Genomic DNA, 19,751 nt, shown 5'->3' with positions numbered 1-19,751 from the left:
CATCACACTACGTCAGTTTGTGAGATTGCCTTGGAGACTTTTGCCTCGGTCTTTTACAATGATATCATGTATGAAGCCATCAACTACGGTTACAAGGCTCTCATTATAAAAAGGAGCCAGCTGGAAGCATTAAACATTTACCCAGAGACAGCTTTTCAACCAATGCAGCAGCTAACGTTAGCTGAATTAGCTAGCCAGTGCTGATAAAATCTGCCAGGCTATCGCTTGTTAAAAAAAATGTCAACTTTGAGTGGTAAATCTGCCCCATTAACGTAAACAGCATTATGTGTCGTGCTAGGACGGTAAGCTTGACAGGGGTAGCAACATTACGTAAGGGAGGCGGGGCTTATGCAACGGTCACTTGTTTAGAATAGTGAACATGGGCAATTCATGCACACACACACACGTAGTCAGTCTCATCATAGACATGTTTCAGTCTATTAAACTTATATCAAACAAAAGGGTGATCATAATTCAGTTTTCCACTATCCTCCAGCTCAAGGACACACACACACACACACACACACACACCTTTGATAAATGAATAATGAGGGTATTCTCTGCATGACTGCAATAAACAGAGGCCACTGCTATGACCTCATTCAAATGAAGCCAAATGTCAGGTCAAATTTACCAATCAGCTCCTTTTCAACAGACACAGAACTGTCACATCCAACTGAGCACTTACACACCCGCACAAACGCTTGTATTTGTACACACAAATACATGTACACCCCATCTTCAAATAGACAGTTTATCATTAATATATACCGTTTGACACTGAATAATCCATCGTAGAGCTTACTCTCATCATTTTGTATTAGACAGTGATAATCAAGTGAAAATTACTTCAGTCTCCAGTACTGACACCATAAATCTTTTCAACTCCACTTCGCTCAATTGCTCATCCTTCATGCAACAGTAAACGTGGCTGCTCGCTAGCTAGAAAGCAACGAGTCCTCTGATTTTCGCTTTCCCGCTCAAACGCACAGGCGAGCATATGCACACATTTAATGAACGCACATAATGAATGATTAACCAGTGGCAGCACAAGCGCAAATTCAACACAACATACACAGCTCTTGCAGCGCAGATACAAGTACAGTAGGGGAAGAAAAAAAAGGGATTGTTGTGTACCTTTGTTTCTACCTACAGTTGTTGGAGAGAAGAAAGGATCCGTAGAGATAAAAGAGGGAAGAGTGTGATCCCGCGCACAGCACCAGAGAAAGACAGCAAAAAGTGGGGATAAGCTATTGTTAGTCTAAAGGAAGCCTGTACACTGCCAACTGACACTTTCATGCAAAATGTTGACAATCATGCAAATGGGGAAGAAATGGGAAAAGGGCATGTGAACAGCACACAACGGACACTTGACAATTTTAGCACGTTTTTCTTCATCTTTATCTGAGGTCACACCAGAAAGACGACAGCACGATTGATGCACACATCCTCTTAAAATAAGTGGTACTTGAAGCTTGGTGACTACTTGAGGGTCGTGCAGTGGCCACCATTCGTTGTGGCTTGCTTTGTTTGGCACAAAGAGGAAAGCTCAATTGGCCTTGCTTGTTATTTAGGAGGAGGAAAAAGAAGTCCATTAGGAAAAAAGGTTTACGACACAGCTAATGTAATAGCTTTTTTCCAATTTTGGACTCCACCTCAAAAAGGTCAGCTCTGTCAAGACAGTTCAGAATTTGTCCAGTTTAAAGTTGAACTCTGGGATTTACTTCATGTTCACAGGCAAATCCAGAGATCTTGGGGATTTTATGGAAATTAAACCATTTAGAAAATGTCCCTGTTTCTTTAAGCCAAAAAAGATCGTTGATATTGGACAATCTTGCTAAAGACTACTCAATAAACCTAATAAACTAAATATAATGGCTATGGTTTAAATAAAGCAGCCAACATAAAATGTTACATTGTGACAGTGACAGGATGCAAACTCCTGCATGAAAGTCTGACTCACTACACATCCATCCACCACCACCACAGCCATCACACAGTTCCTGTATCCTTCCCACACTACTTTCTACTGGATGTATACTGTGCTGTAGATTTGTCCACTATGAAAATAATTGCAAAGGATACTAGGATGTTTCTCCTTACCCAACCAAGACACTCTTTGTTCCTTATTTCCCTGTTTCCCCCTCTCTTATCTCCCATGCCCCTCGTCTTCTTCCTCTAAGCTGTCTCCCCTAATTCCAGCGATTTCCTTATCCACCCTCCTGCTTTTCATCCTCCCTCCCTTCCCTACCCCGTCGCTGCAGAGGTCGAGCAGGAACAGTGGAGTGTGTCACTGCACGTTAGCTGTGCAACTGAGAACAGTACACAAGTATGTAATACACAGAGACCTGGGTGAGACGAGGGTTAGGAGACACAGGAGCGTAGAGAGACAGACGATGAGGTGAGACGAGGAACTTGCCATGCCGCCATGCACCTCTCCGCACGCACGCACACACACGCACACACTTCTCTGCAGCAACAATGGGAGCATTGCAACACACAAATGCACACGGACAGGTAGCGAAGGCACACAGCATAAAATTACACCCCACAACCAAGCCAGGCGGTGAGTGAACAAAAAAACAAAAACAATAGAACTCCATAAAGACAAAGAACAGAGTACCTTGCTCTGCCTTCAGGTGTGCGAAGCCTTGAGGAGAGAAATTCAAACAGAGAGGGACAGAGAGAAATTTTGAGAACAAAAACACACCAATACTATAGTTGTATTGTCATTATGCATGCTTTGCACGATGGCAAAGCATGGCTAACACTCTAAAAGCAAAGCTTTCCCAAGTGCATTTGAAAGCTTTTTGTTGAAACAGACAAATGACTAATAAGAGCAATGTAGTATGTGAATATTAAGTAGCTCTGCAGGTTTTTTACTGAAGAAATGTCAATTATAAATGATATGACAGGATTACTGGTACATTTTTGCCTGCCTTTCAAAACTGAATGTATGGACATTTGTTTTTAGATTACATACAACTTCATATGGAATGAAGAGCTGTTGGCATAATTTAACTTAAACTATGACTAGTCCATCTTGACACTCACCTGGTTTTCTCTGGACTGCTGTGGAGTTTTCACAGGAAAGAAGAGAAAGCAAAGAGAAGTCCCGCATTAGCAAAACACACCAGCTGCTTTTGCATGTGAATCTAACATGCAAAACATAGCACACTTCTTAGCATAATGCTCCATGTAAGGACCAAAGAGGTGCCCCTTGACATGCCTGATCAAAATAACAATTTCAGTGCAAATCCCTGTGGAAAGAAACACATAACATTTCATCTGTCCCGTCCTCTCAGGGAATCAGATTGACATTACACCTTTGGAAAACAACTCTTACACATATCGAATATTGTTACAGTGACATAATATTCTGCAACTTGTATCACACAGAGGGCCTCACACACATAAAAAAGAGACATAAATCCATAAGGATTTATGGTGTTGTGAGGATTGTGGATCTTGGGAAGCTCCTTCTCAGACCCTTATCTTTCCCCTCCACCTTCCCTTTTTGCCCCGCTTAATCAACAACAACCCACCCAGTTTTTTCATCAAAGCTGACCCAAATTCAACACACCCCCTGTGGTTTCTCAGAGGAATGCTCACTGTGGGATTCCTGCAGTTCGCAGTATGGCATGGCAAAAAATAAAATAAGCCACACATTAAACTTGATCCCTTGCGGCAATCATCCTCACCAGGATCTCACCCGTAGATGACACCTCGTGGGTATCAAACATGCCAGTTTGATTTAGGGCACGTGAAAGATCACTGTGTGGATTCAGACACAGTTGTATCTGTGGTTATATGTTGAGCTTTTATCCAGCATCCTATCGCTTTAGTCTCAAACCTGGTGATGTAGCCTAAAACATATTTGAGAGATTTCTGTAATCAGAGCCCCTCGAGAGCACCGAGTACTGGCAAGAGGAAATTAAACAAATCTCAATCGAGACAGACTACGTTAGACATTTTAAGTGTCGGCTCTAACACACATTATCTGATATTAATTTGACTCGGTGTTGCGCTTTGATCTCTACACAGAGGCCTGGCCTGTTTCCCACCACTGGATATGACGATGTTTTCCTCTCTGACAGCATTAAGTCCTTGTAAAATATGAAGTTTACCAAACTCAACAGAGGGCATACATAGTATCATTTGAGAGGAGGTGCAGAGAGACAAATAGAAGTAGAAGAAGCTGGTGAAGGAGAGGTGAGGTTTTGTTTGCTGCCTCCTTTGGGGAGACCAAAATGGCTGCTACTTCTCCTCCCATACGAGAAGGATGACATTGGCAGAGGAAAGAGAAGGACAAAGCATGGAAGTGGGGGGAAGGGAGACAGTGGCCAGCTGATGGACAGCGGCACAGCTCCAGCTCTCGAGAACGGAGGGACTCAGGACCCCTGAATGTATGCGCTCGAATGAGCAAGCACACGTGTCGTTTTTCTGACTGTGCAAATGCTTGCGCCCGATAAGTGTGCACGTAATGTGTGTGCACGTTTGCGTGTTGTACGCTCAGTTTTCCTATGTAGATAAAAACCCTTTCTCTTGATGCGACAGCGCCCAGAACAAGCCAATGTGCTGTGGAGGACATGTGGTCCAAGCTTAATCCCCTGCTCTATTTTACCAGCAGCTTCACCACTCAAATCCAAACATAATTTTCAGCTTGGGCACTAGACACAAATGCCCTCTGCACTGGAATAAGGCAAGTCCCTGCACCATTTTTTTCCTTTTTTTCCTCCTGACCTACTTTTTATAGTAAGATTATTGTAACTGTCATTTTTTCCATGTCTGTTTATTAATCCCCAAAGCTAAGCCTAAAGGCACCATTTTAGCACTTGCTTAACAGTTTGCTTGCCCTAGCCTTCAATTACTAGCCTTCCATCAAACCAGGGAATATTTTTTAAGCAAAAGGGTCCTTAAAGTGTTCATTATAAATGCAGGATGTGGGATTGCGACAGAGGATAGGAGATCCTTCTACACATTCACTAAACAGTCCAGTGTAGCTTTTAATAACCTTGACCTTATGCATAGCTTATTGTAACTGGAAAACCCTAAGGTATTCGAGAGACTTCATAATGTCACCCCCAATGATTTCATTGAACAGAATGAGGGACATTATCCAGATCATTACCATAAAAGATACTGATATTTGCACAGTTAATAACAGGAGCTAAATCAAGTTGATTTTAAAGATGACTCCGCAGAAAGAAGTAGCTTAAGAGTTATCAGCGGCGCACACGTCAATGGGGCCGAAGCTACAGCGGCGGATTTGCCTGCCAAAGTCGACACGTGTGGAGAGCGAGTGGTGTCTAATTTCAGCTCATTGCCCTGACACAGTTAGTCACACCGATACATCCTGATCCACAAGGGAGAAGAGACTGAACATGTGTTTTATGGCCAACCGTTTCTCGTGCTAAGCTACTAGCCGAGCTGGACGGTTTGGGAAGAGCTGCTCGAGCTCGAAGAGCTCGAAGAGAGAGACCGGGCCGTCACTGATTATCACTGCGGTGAAATTAAGATAACATGCTTCAGCAGCTATCTCATGATGCAAGAAATGCACACCAAAAATTGGTGTGTGAATTTGGATGTCTTTAAGCACAAGTGGCACAAACTAGCCTACTTCCACATCCCTTTTTTTTATTTATTTCTTATCTTACATGTTCATTCTGCCCACTCCTTCTATTTGCCTTCTAGGCCAGTGGGCTAGCAGGCTACTATTAGGAATACGGCTGGCAAAATAGTTTCAAAGCCCAGTCCACTCAGTCAGTCAGCCATCTGCCCATTTTAACGAGCAGCTCCGGGCCCTTGTTGCTTCCGTGGCTATGTGTGTGTTTGCGTGCACGCCTGTAAATGCTAATGTGTCTCAGTGCGTGCATGCATGGCCATAATGTAACATATAAATATTCACAGGTTTGACAGACTGCTTTCATTGCTCATTAATATACGGCATAGTCTACAGTATGCCGACAAAGACAGGTGTTCTAAGCAATTGTTCACTTAACTGCAAGCAAATGGGGAAAGTTTGATCATTTTGAATGTCCCCTGAAAACATTAGGTGCTTGAGCGTAACTTGAACAACAAGTATGATGACACTTGTAGACATGTGGACATAACAATAAAAAACAATTGCACTAGTATGCCGTAAGACAGTTTCAATTAAGGGGGGTGTTTGTGCAAGCATTTTCTGGGCAAATTAGCCATCTCTGTTCTCATTATCCTCCTAATTATGGTTCCCTGTCTCTGTGGCATAATCAACAATCAGCCACATCAGTTAATGGAAAGGCAGAGGAGAGCAGCAGTCAGATCAGCCTTGGAGCTAGTATGACTACCCTTCCTGCATCGCACTTTTATTGCTTGAGAACAGAAGAAGATGGAGAGTGTGTGACAGGGTAAGACAGCCAGAGAGGAAGTAAGCAGGAGTTGGTTCTTGTCCAACAGCTGACCTCGTGGGACAAATTGGGGTCCAACAGGCCTGTGGTGAATTTTCTCGTCGCACTTGCTCTGCCCTGGGGCTGAGATATGACCATGTCTTTCACTGTCCAAGCTGTCTGGCAAAGTCGCAAGCTCACTCTTGGTTGTTTTAACACGAGGATGTAATAGCTCCCCTGACAGCTCACAGGAAGCTCTCAGACAAATGGACCACCTCCCCCTCCTCCTCCATCTTCATCGACTGTTGGAGAGGCAATGAGCAAATGGGATGAAGCGAAAAGGGGGCATGTCCAGTCCGTCCACTTGACTGCTCTGCAACCAGCACGTTGCGTGCTGCTGTCCTGAAAAAAGCCACAGGCTAGCGCTTTGGATTTAGGCTCCAAACAGCTTCGTTTGAGCAGCAAACGATGAGACATGTTATGAAACCAAATACAGCAAAACCTCAGCACGAAGATCTAAAAATGCTTATTCTAAATGCGTGCTATAATGGTGACAAATTCTAGCTTGTTAACTGTATCAGACACAGTTTAAAATAGCTTGCAAACAGTGCCATAGGATTCAGTGAGCATTCCCCTGATTTTTGGCAAAATGGAGTCATCCCTAAGCCATGTCAGTCTGATTTAGACAGGCAGGAAGTGGGTCAGCAGTGGAGGATATTTGACATGGGTCTGTTCACACAAAGCTATCTTTTACAGTCCATACACATGAAGAAAAGAGTTAGGCGTGTTAAGATCATAGTGAAATTGTTTATTCACTGGTTTACTCTTCTAAATATATAAAAAAAAATGTGTTTTATGTTGTAGAAGATGCAGTACCACGTTTTTCTTGACGTCAGCTGGCATTCATCTTAAGGCTATAAACATTAGTATGTTTTAAAAGATGTGGGTTTAACGTTAAGCAGCCCTTAACCAGCAGCAGCATACAAAAATGTAAAGTAGTTAATGTACAGTCCAAGGAAAATGGAGGGAAGGACCAGTGGCAACTTTTTAAAGTGGGTCCTGCATTATATCACTGTCACTGGGCCATTTTAGAGTATATGTAAGTATTAGCTGAAAAAAAAAAAAACTTGGTATGCCTATATCTTTAAAGGTGCAGAGATAGAATAGAATGACATTGTCAAAGAGTTGCATTTCATTACACTCCCCAAAAAAGAGATGACCTTGGCACAGAAGCAGAGGAAAAAATAGATTAAGTTGTTTTTCAACCAAACACTGTGTGTACCTTCAGGTCCCTGCACCACCTTGCAAGAGCTGAATACATTTAATGGAGAAAAGAGAACTGAGTGTTGTAATTTTAGTCATATCAGCTAATACCATATCCACCGCTTCCTCATCAAAAGTAATAACTGTGAAGGCAGAGGAAATGCTGAGCACATCACCTCCAATTTAACTCCCACATGAAATATGAAGACTTACCAAAAAAAGCTGTAAGAGCGACAACCCACAAAGAATATGATGTCCTGCGTGAATGGCATTACATCTTTTAAAAACATGAGTATCGCTAGCTGCTTGTGCTTCACATAAATTAGACTGTAAATGCTACATTGCAATCAATGCATACATTTTGAAATTAAATCTACTTTCAGCAGTCATGAAATACACTGTGAGATGACTTTAACAATATACACCTGTAATATGAGGGGTTAATGTAACATCTGTTTTCACTGTATACCTACCTGGAGGCAGACAGTAAACCTGCTCTTAGGTCCGTTCTAAATTTGTAAGGAATCCCTGTGAATTTTAAGATTTTAATCAATATTCAGAGCTTGACACAGAAAGCTCTGGAGCCAGCCCTCTTACCTTCAGTGCAGTATCGACCTACATATCCAGTTTTGGAGCAGTCACAGTAGGTCTCTCCATCTGCCAGCGAACAGATCCCGCCATTCTCACAGGGGTTCTCTGTGCAAAGGCCCATCATCTCCAAACGTACTTTCTGACTATTGATGAGCGTGGGCAGATTACTCCCATAACTGAGGTCTGTGATAATTCCCTTGAATGGTGGTAGCTCACGGACAGAGGGCAGGGTGATTGCAGATGTGCGGATGTCCCCCGGGAGCCCGCCGAGAAAGAGGTCACTAACGATCTTCATAAACCGTCTCTGGGGCCGCACCTCTTCCGTCTTGGTCTGGCCGTCCAAGGCCAAGCCAGTCCGCAAATTGTGCCTGTTGATGGCGGCAAAGTGCCAGCGGCTGTCGTTGACTATCTTGTCAGAGGTGATGGTGGTCTCGGCACAGTCGATGCTGACGCGAAGCTGCAGCTTACCCTCGGATACAGTGAGAAGCAGAAAGTCACAGTAGCCGCCGTCGTCAAAGTAGAGCAGCAGGCCTTCGGATTCTGAAGTCTTGAACTGAAATGTCAGGTCACTTCTGGAGCTGGCGTCCCAGCGCAGGTAGCGAGCCCACTGACCTTCAGAGCCAGTAAACTCCAAGCCTATGCTCAGGCCTAGAACGGTACTTAGCAGCAAGAGGACATGACCAGGTAGGCTGTTAGGATTCATCGTAGAGAATAACAGGATGCACCAGAAGAGGGTTACAACTGGGGATAGATCCTCAAAGTGATGATAACACCTGATTCTGGCTAAATTCCAGGATTTATCTGCTGAATCTTATATTCCACATAGGTTATTTTACAGTCAAGAGGAGAATGCAATATCCGATTTTTTTTTTTTTTTTCGGAGGCAGCTCTAACGTTGATAATGGACGGAATGTAATCTTCTCAGCCAAGTCAATGCAGAAATATATGGAAAAATATCCAATTTCCCCACAAAGTGGCCAGGTGAAAATGCTAAGATGAAGGCGATCCTTAGTGTGTTTTGTCACTGATTCAGAGCTGCATCTTGCGATTTCTCTTTGAGGCGACTTCCTGGATTGAAGCGCATAACCTTCATCGTTGGTCCAGTTCCGTGCCCCATGGTTTGACCTCCAGCTTAGGACACACCTTTGACAGAACTGCAGAAAAAAAACAGATCACTTTGAGCAAAAGTTCATGATTTTCAATGTTAATTGGCATGACAAAGGAGCCACCTGCAAATAAAATAAGTGATGTGGTTCACTTATAATAAATACATAAACTTGTAAAATACAAAAGAAAAATATAATGCTATCCAAATACATTAGCTCTGCAACAAATAGATCATTTGTGAAACTTAAAATAGAGAGGTGTTGATTTAATTCTGAAGTCATTTTTAGGCAGCTTTTTGTAGTGTTGTTACAATATATTAGTGTAATTAAGTCCAAATTAAATGTCATTAAAAAGAAGAATAGAGGAAGCAGTGCTGATCTTGTGCCACCAAATTAAGTAAAATATACAGCAGATAAACAAAATCATGACTATGAGTTAACATCAAGCTCTAACAGGATATTGACAGCACCACTCAATGCAGATTTGACTCTCCATGTGGCCAAAAAATACAACTAAATATTCACTAATAAAATTCATTAAAGGTTTACGAGCATTTTATGCAGGGCTCCATTTCTACCAATTACCCATTTTAGTTTAGGATCAACTAAAATAATCGTTCAGAGTTTTAAAGCCTTAATTTAAGTGAAATTCCCATACAGTGGTAGCACAACAAGTAAAAGTAGACTGCTGTTGCTGATTCTGAGATGAGTAAAAAATCCATTGAGGTGAGCCAGAACATGTGTTAAGCCCTAAATGTTAGCCTGCTATCTGTAAGAGTCTGCTGGGATCCTGATAAATTTGACTAATTATCCACCACCACTCTCTCTCATTTGCATGTCTTTGAGGGATTACAATCATAAACAGCTATTCCAAAAGATGTTAGGATGGTGACACTTCATATGCGAATTCCATCGCTTTTAACATTTTTTACATTTTCTTCCAGTAAAAAGATATTCAAATTATTTCCATCACCGAAACCTGCATGTCACTGGTATGGCATATTAACTAACTCACTGGCCCTTGCTTGCTACACCTGTACTCATTCAGTTGTATTTAAATTTGCTCAGCAGAGCTATAATGATTCACATGGCGAAACCTTATATGTGTGTGTACTCTTCCAGTCCTTTGCCCTTGCAATTGTTTTGGCAGTGGGCTGCCCACCAGACAAACGCATTGTCCAATCATGACAGTAGCACAGAACCATGCAACACAATAGGGCCTTTAACCACCTGCCCTGAATAGTTAATCTTGCTGCAGCAGGCGAGCTATTGAATTCTAGTAACCGATACCTATGCTAATGCTCTGTGTGTGCACGCGTGTGTGTCCTTGTGCAGGAGTGTGCATGTGTGTGTCTCTGACAACACTGGGTTGCCTGGCTGAATCATTGTCTTTGTCTTAAAAGTGACTCGTGCGACAGCGGAGAGGTTAAAAGGTTCTGTGTGATGAAAATAACCCTGAACGCAGCTGTGTCAATCCAACCCACCAACTATTGAGATGTTCTATGTGCTGTGTCTCTTCCTTCAATAAGCAAATCCCAATGTGCCCATGAAACCTGAGACTCCAGTCTCCTATTAAATTGGCCCTGGTCCCTATTCAATTAACACGACTTATTGTGTGTATTGCCTAACTGAGGGCTCAGGTGTCCCTGTGAGCCATAGATGTGACAGAGAAATGCTAACAATACTAACATGTTCTCTCAGTTAACTAAAGCACTAATGGTAACTTCTTTTCTCCAGTGTACAAGTTACAATAACGTCATTCACATTTAATCCTAAATACAACATTTTAAATGAGGCTATAACAGTGGTTAATATTCAATTACTTGACATGTGACTAAGTGAAAGCCCTAAATGTCCATACCCTCAAATATCTAACTGACTGCGATGTTTAAACTGTCCACCTGCTAGCTAGCCTGTAGGCTAAGCTAAATGCGGCTAATGTGGTGAAAAGTCAAATTTCACACGACACTTTTCTTCACAGACTGTTATGAAACGTGCCCTTCAGCTAACCCAACGCTTGCTAGCACCCTTTGCAGTCCACACTGTGGGGCAAAAAAGCTAATTAAGAAGCTATTTTCGCTACTTAAAAAGTGTCTGTGTTTAACTAGCATAAACAGAAACTTGTTTTTAAAAGAAAATTAGTATAGGCAAAGAAACATTGGGCCACGCATTTCAAAATGGAAAAGGTATATCTACCTTGACGTCCTCGACCCACAGCAGTAACGTTAGCTAGCTCTTGTTCTTGATAGAGTTATAAGTACGCACATATTTTCCTGGATATATGCGTTGAATTATTAAATAGAGCAGGATATGAGATAACCTGCACGGGATACCGTCACTGACTGGCCATAAATGATGCATCGATGCATCCAGCCTCGGTGGTGCAGTTATTGACATGTTTTGTAATATAGCCTAGCCCCCATCACGCACTGGAGACCCCTCTATCCCCTGCTGTGCTCCCTGTCATCACAAGTTTTGAGCCCGGAGGAACGATTTAATCCGACATCAATCACAGCAGACAAGGGTATTGTGTGTGTGTGTGTGTGTGTGTGTGTGTGTGTGTGTGTGTGTGTGTGTGTGTGCGTGCGCGCGTGCGTGTGTGTGTGTGTGTGTGTGTGTGTGTGTGCGTGTCCGGACTGGTTAGTGTACTGGTTAGACAAAGTGAGGTTCAGGGACCACCTGAGGGCCTTTAGGGGGCACCAAGCGGCCACAAGCAAAAAACAATCATTTTACATCATCAGCATTTCTATTCACTAGGCTACACAATGTGAAAAGGTGTTTGGGTGTGCTTATTGATGATTAGGTGTAACTATGTATCTAAATCATTTAAACCTTACAAATCCAACCATCAGATGGTTCCTAGACAAATGGGCCTAAAACTTATTTGGGGGATCTTACTGGTCTGCCAAGGTAAGGTCATTTTAACTGCACAAACTTCGTCCCAGTAGCACAATGTGGCACCACCAGCTATGTCAACGAATGAATGGACACTTTAAAATGATTCCTTCTGTCTATCACCCAATGAAGTTAATAAATTAATCTGATTTTACTACTAAAGGAATAGTCTCGCCTTTAACCATGCATGCTTTAGATGAGCGAAATAGCTCACAAAATAGGCTAACAGCAAAATGATGTCACTCTATACAAATAGGCCTATTATTGTAATGGTCATCAAGAGAAACATGAAGGTGGACCAGGTTACAGTCAACTCTGCATTTAGCAGAAGGACAGGCCTATTCTGCAGGAATTAAATTATAGTTATGTTAGTCTCTATTGAAAGCCCCGTTGGATCTGTCAATACTATGCTTTCACAAAATGAGTGCAATCACCAACGAAGATCATCATTTATATCAGTTTGTTGAACATTTGTAATCTTCAATTGAAAGTAAAGCGCTCAAAACCGATTAGAAATCCAACCCGCAGCCCTGCACCGATGAATAAAACAGCGGGCAAGATTTTCCAGCAGCGCTCCAGCTTTCCCTCTGCTCCTCGCACGGTGGCAGTCTGACTGTTGCTCAGGGCTTTACAAGCCATTCCTCTAAAAAAAAATTACGAAGCGAAATGTAATCAGGTGTCGGGTTTAAATTTAAGAATTCATTTGTAAATCGTAAGAGGTTCTTGTCAGTTTGTGCTTTAGTGTTTAAGGTTTCATATACAGAGCTGTCCCCACTGAGAGACGCGATTCAGTGAGCTGAAACTTTCCGTTTCAGCGCTCTCCACTCATTCACCACAAATATATTTGTCACAATTTCAGCACTGATAAGTCAACGTGGTCTCTTGAGATGTGGTTTGCCACAAATAACCCCGCTCTTCTGTGGATAAACTGCGGATGGGAGCTTTAAAACTAACCACCCAAACCATCCCATTGCGGTCAAATCCCCATCGCAGTGCAAACTCACCAATTCCACATCAAATTCACAGAGAAGGAAACAAATCTTGTAGAAAAACTTAAGAATCCCACAGCACAAGTACCTTCACAGAACACATACTGTATGAGAGACAAAACGAGATAGGCTACATAAATAAAAAAAACAAAACACGAATATCCCAGTTTTAATCTGCTCCTACCTTTTCGTGCAGAGAGACGATTCCGGACGTATAAAGCCTATGTATGAATATAGCAAATTACAACAATCCAGAGCAAAATTCCATCCAAAAACCGTAGTATTTTAAATCATAGTCTTCCCGTGGCGGTGAGATGCTGGTGATGAGGAGGCTATTATGAGTGAGGCACGGTGGAGGAAAAAGCAGCGGTCCTTCTTCCCCTGGCTCAGTGAACGCGCATCTCTCCGCTCGGCTCACTCAGCGCAACTGATGATGGGCCCCTGGATTTCTCCCACACTGACGCTCTGACCCGCCTTCTACACAGTACGCTGCACAGTGGGGAAAGAATCATTCAAATTGGAGAGATAGTATACAGAAAATAGCCCCTCAGGACAAATTACTAATAATGAAAGCTCTTTCTCCCTTATTCCTAGACAGGCTTTTATATGTAGTGTTCAGTAACCTTCTGCCAGGACGTCACTAGGATTGAAAGACAGTGACAACAAGTCAAGAAACCAATATGTTAACAAGTCAAAAGTGACAGACATATCCTCTTCTTCCATTTCTACTCTGTTCCTTCTGTCTTATCCTTTAAGATAAAACACAACCCTGATGCTAATTTCATGACTTCGAAATATAATTGGTCACATGAAACAACATCCAAAATGTCCAAAAACTGACAAACAGAGGCCAGACAGCTAATAAAAGTTGGTAAGTTAAACAGATATGACAAATAGCAGTACAAGAAAAAGAAAAAAGGCATCACTGCATTCTTTATCATGTAAGATATTAATGTGGATCCTATTTAAAGTGGCTACTGTCGAAATACAATAACCTGATGGCGGAAGGAATAAAAGATTTGGAGTAATGATTACTGTATATACTGTATGTACTGTATGTAGGATTGCTTTCATTTTATTTTCACGTGTATCTGTGGGCATGTGCTCATCTTTAGCCTGGCCTACATTTAGGCAACATCTACATATTTATTTAATTTATCACAGTCAATGAATGAAGAAGGTTAAATTGGTTAGAATATAGCTAGCATATATAATAAATATAATGAAATAATTTAGTTTAGGCTATGCATAGTGCCTAGGCCTGCCAACAAATGCTTATTGTTACAAAACAATCCTTAAACCTATAGACCACTACTGACCTCAATCACGCCGGCTCCCTCAAAATCAACTGCCCTGCCAATCTCCTGCTTCTCTTTCTCTCTGCTGAAATATCTTCCAATATCCATCTCATCTGCTCAATGAATTGAAGGATACACCGGTACAATAGCATTAACATTGACCCTATGACTTTAGTTTTCAGTGACAACAACATTCTATGGGGATTGATATTGTATTAGAATAGGCCTACTATAGAGTACTATTACTGGCAATGAATAAAGAGTTGTGATTAGCTTGCTAAGTTAACCATTTCTTGTATTTCGCTCGTTCACTCTAGCTAGACTTTAGTTTTCCAAAGCAAACCAAAATATCCCCTTTCCTTTACCTCAAGAAAACGTAGGTAAAGGTTAGCAGGTCATTAAAAACAACTTACAATTTCACTCTGTATCACACTAGGTGTAATCAATCTTCATTTCTCCATTAGCGTGTGTATCGGTGTGTGGGTTTGTGGGGGGGGGGAGGGTGCATAGCGAGTTCAGACCAAAGAGTAGCGACGAGACGAGATGAACGCTCCGGTCTGCAACGCTCTGAAAGCTGCCAGTTCGCGGTGCATCTTCTTGATAGCACAACGACTCTTTGTACTTCTGTCTAACTTCCGACTTTTCGGCTATTTTTTTGGACCTGGATATATATAATTTGTTGCGTCTAAATATGAATGAGGATACGGTTATTGATAAATCGAATTGTTATTGTTGTTCTTATTATTATTTAGGGGGGCTTAGGAACATTTTGGGGTAGCTTCAGCCCCCCTAAAACGACGTCCCTGCCTTCTGCTATTTGTGCGATGGAATTATGAACAGGACAGGGCGCACAGGACTTGCCGACCGCATGCACACTGAGGGCCCACTGCATTGAATGACATTGAATATATATTTTGTACATACATTTTCACCGTCATAAATATGCTTGCGGTCTGACGGTGTTCTGTGGTTTGTCTCATTTGTCTTTATGGGTGACACAGGCTAGATCTACAATGTAAGGGTGTTAAAGGTGATCACTGACAGTCTAGTTGTGGCTTAGGTTTTGCTTGCCTGGAAATTGCCTCTGGTTCATTCTGGAAAAGAGCACAGAGTGAAAATGTGACTTGTTTTATTTTGAAATTCCAGATATGTTAGCGTAGACGCTGCAGCAATTTGGACAGCACCCTGAATGCTTATGCAACATGCGCAATTCAATCTGTCCAGGGTTCAGCACCTTGGACAGCACCCGGGAGTTTGCATGTTGCCCCAGCAGTCCTGATGCCAGGGAGCTGTCCACGGTGCTGAACCCCTGTCAGGCGTTAATGAGGTCAGGAGAGGAATACCGGAGACATCGGCAGTGCTCTGTTCTCACACTTAATAATACAAATCGTGGTTACAAAGTGCTACAAGAAGAAAATACAAAACAAGAACAACAAAAAAGGCATAATGAGAAGATTACAGTGGTAAGAAAAAATAATGAAAATAAACATTAGATTTGTAAAATATAATAAGATTTTAGACAGTATGAAAACAACAAAATGGAAAATTGTCAGGATTAAAAACCATTGCATCAAAGCAAAATGTAGCATATCTTACTGTAGTTCTGCAGGCTAGTTAGTTAAGAAGTGCTTTGGGACCTTTAGTGTTGAGTCAGTCAGTAAGGTCCTGCCTGAGGGTCTTGACCCGATCTCTGACTTATGTAGACCCAAAAGGTCTTCATAAATCTGGGCATCAGACCAAGTTTAAACATGATAAGTGTTTGCAACCAATGCCCAGTTGCTAAATCTGTATATAGACTGACTCTCTCTCTCTGTGGCACAAATTCAAATCCTAGCTGATGCATTGAGAAATAGCTGGAGGCATGAGCATGACTTTTGACTGAGGCGGGACTACAGGGAGATGAGAAGAAAAGCATCAATGACCTGCTCTTGTTCTGTGAAGAATAAAACATAGACAGACCACAGAGACTTGAAGAGTTCTGGAGGAAGTACAGTACAGCAATAAAAAAGTTGATTTACAACTATACAACGGAACTGTAAAATTATCTGAGATGTACAAAACCTTCTGTATGCATGGCTTTTTGCACCCAAATAGATGTCTTCAGGTATTTTAGATGAGGATGATGAGACAATGTCAGGACTATATGGATACATACCAGAACATGCTTATTTGACTAATCCTTGACTCAAGTGTTACTTTTAATGGACCTGTTCCACAGGTCAACTTGGACTCTTATAATTTATTTCATTATATGTATTTAGATTAAATCTTATGCAGAGCAATACAGTATATTAGCTCATCCTAGGAAGAGGTCTAATCATCCAAATTCACTAAAAACATGCATGTGCTGTGATGGTATTTTGAAGCAGGAAACATGCAGACAGAAAAAAGGACTGGGCCTAAAACACTGCCATGAGGGACTCCGCAGGCTCTGGTTGCCCTGTTGCTACTGCAAGCTGAAGTTGATAAACGTTGTTCATTCAAAACTCTGAACACATCTTCCTTTTTTAAGAATGACTTCAGTACCGTTCTTTGTTCTTTTCTCAAAGAAAAGCTTAACTCCAAGTCTTCCAGAGTTGCGGCCAAAGCCGATTCGAAAGACCGCTGTTCGCCAGCAGCAGCAGCCATCGTCTTTGTTTTCAAGTAGCAGGGAATTCGCGCGGAACCGTTGCAACTCTGCTGTCCTTATGTTAAGCTCGCCCACCGACTCTATACACAATGTGATTGGCCTGACCAGAATTTGGTTTTTCCAGCTCGCAAGCCAACGGAGAGTTGCTAGACTGACCCTGGCTGCAAATTACATTTGGGTGCGTCTAGATTTCGTGGGCCTCGAAACGGAATCCTAAAAAATATGTTATCTGTTGAATCAATTCAAGACATTGTAAAATCAAGGATTTTTCTATAGCCAGTGCAGAAGGTTGGTCTACATTGTTGGTTTTTTTTTATTTATTTTTTTACAGTAAACACACCTGAACAACATGGAAATGTATTTTCCCCTTAGTTTTATTTTGTGTCACACATGAGTGTTTCATGCTGACTATTTCCCATTGCCAATGCATCACCTGGCCCATCCATGGGTTCTATATTAAAGCTAATCCAGTGACATTGTAACTAGGTCTTAGGGGCTAATTAAAACGCAAGTGTGGTGATAAGATCGTCAGCTCTAATGAGCAATAGCAGAGAGAGACAGACAGTGAAGAGGAGTGGGTCATAGAGCTCCATCTTGAGAGAGAAAAAAGTGATAGAATGTTACATGCAAACAAGCATTCATGACCCAGTATGCCCGACCTTCACAACCCTGACAAAACTGCACGCACACACCATGACAAACGAGAGGATTTCTTCCCCAAATAAATCATTAAAATCAAAGACAGTAATGCCTCAAGCGCGCTCGCTTTCTCACACAAGGTTTTCTACCCTCCTTTCCTCTGTACTAAAAGGCATAATAAATGAATTATTACCCTGTAAAAACATCTTCAAACTGAATTCAACACAAGCTTCTGGTTTACTTTATTAACTACCCAGCTACTTGTTCTGTAATCATGAAATGAATTTCCAGCTGCTACAACAACTGTTGTAATATTCATAATGTATTATATATGGCATGATGCAAAAAAAGTATGAATCATGTATGAAGCATATTCCTACTTCATGTAGAGTGGCTTGGGACCGTGCTTAGTCACCATGCTAAGCAATTGTATGCAGCAGTTGTGTCATACATTGCTGTGACACGTGAGCATGCTCTAACATCCAAGACATGACAGGTTGACCAGGCAGTCCAGCAGGGGTTTCTCACTAGTGACATGTCGACTGTTCTTTGGTTTTAGCTCTCAACTGCTTCTTCCTCTCCATTACAGTATTTCTATTTTCCTGCTCTTCATTTCTTTTATAGATTTTTGAGTGGTAAATTTGCCCCTGTTTTCAATTCATGTGTGCTGTGTGAGAGAACAGAAAGCTTGACAGATGTAGCAGCAGTAAAGGGGGAGGGGGGTTAGTGAATGGTTATTCCACTTTTCTGTAATCCTGCCTCTCTGTTTTCTCCCTTAGCCATTGGTTTCACCCTATTTTCTCCCTGGTTTATTTTGTAGATGTTAAAAAAAGGAGGATCCCCTTTCCCAACACACACACAAGCACACACGGTCAATCGTTTCCAAAGAAACCATGGACTCTTCAGTTCCAGTGCTTTTACTAACCAGCACTGTTGCTAGATCATTGGCCTTGTAGCTCCACTGTCTGCCCTGATAGTGAGATGTTTGGAGTACAGTTTAATCTTTAGCTGACTCCTCTCGGCATGATACAAACTGCAGTCCTGTAAAAAGGAGTGTGCTAAGCCTCCACTTACCACAGATACAGCACATGAACTACTAACCCATTAGCCTTCAGTTTGAACAAGGCTTAAACTTAAACCACAGATAGATGACACTCTGCCAACGTTGTCCCTATGTGTGTGTGTGCTAACTATGTGCACTGCAAATATTCATTATCTCCTCTAATTGTCCCCATTGTGGTATTATACTCAGTTAATCGCAGTGGCTCTGCATTCACAAACGATCATGTTTCTGTGAGATGTGCAGTGTATGCATGTGCCATCTGTGTGTGAATATCTTTTTTTGTGGGAAATTTTGTCATTACAAAAATATGAAATAAAGCATGTCAAAGAAGAAAGGCATGGCATTACTGACAACAGATACACACGCTACAAAATACAACCTAGGAGAAGCAACTGTCTTTGAACCTGCTCGCACATGGAAGTTCAATAAGCTGCAGATTGTTCTAAAGATTTTTCCACAACTAGGAGAAATAATTGTCGTTTTGCAAATTCTGATCAAATCCCTGTTACCTGGAAGTGCAGTCATCAAGTTAAATGAGAATGATTATACTGCGGAAACTGCTACAGGTGAAACAAGATACTATATTGATAAAGGTAAAGTTTATCCAATATGGCTTTGGAAGTTCAAATACAAGCATCATGCAGTCTCTGTAGATTAATGAGACCATATGTAGAGCATACTGTGATATAAATAGGACAGTGACTTGCAGTTATAAATCATACAGACATGTACGAAGAATGTATAGAAATAATGTTGCAGCATTAAAAAAAGGTGTTGAGAATATTCATGGATGCAAAATTAACAAAAGTAAAATATGAAGTTACAGCCAGGGGGCAGTTAGCTTAGTTTCCTGATAAATGCATGTGTGTGTTATTCCTACTACTGTAAGCCTAAACAATACATTTCAACA

The 19,751-nt window shown here is 41.6% G+C and overlaps 1 protein-coding gene across 1 annotated transcript in view; it reads right to left on the bottom strand.

Moving 5' to 3' along the window:
- nrxn3b (neurexin 3b) overlaps positions 1-13,608 on the bottom strand; it is a 319,873-nt gene extending 306,265 nt beyond the window's left edge. Inside the window, exons 1-4 of the mRNA XM_078274783.1 lie at positions 13,397-13,608; positions 8,229-9,376; positions 3,055-3,072; positions 2,624-2,650 (exon numbers count right to left, since the gene is read on the bottom strand). Coding sequence (XP_078130909.1) covers positions 2,624-2,650; positions 3,055-3,072; positions 8,229-8,925 — 742 coding nt within the window. The 5' untranslated portion in view covers positions 8,926-9,376; positions 13,397-13,608. The remainder of the gene's footprint in view (positions 1-2,623; positions 2,651-3,054; positions 3,073-8,228; positions 9,377-13,396) is intronic.
- Positions 13,609-19,751: the final 6,143 nt, after the last annotated feature.

The sequence above is a fragment of the Sander vitreus genome, chromosome 18, assembly GCF_031162955.1.
Source record: "Sander vitreus isolate 19-12246 chromosome 18, sanVit1, whole genome shotgun sequence".
NCBI lineage: Eukaryota > Metazoa > Chordata > Actinopteri > Perciformes > Percidae > Sander > Sander vitreus.
The sequence above is the reverse complement of the archived record's forward strand: the minus strand, read 5'-3'. Positions and strand labels throughout refer to the sequence as shown.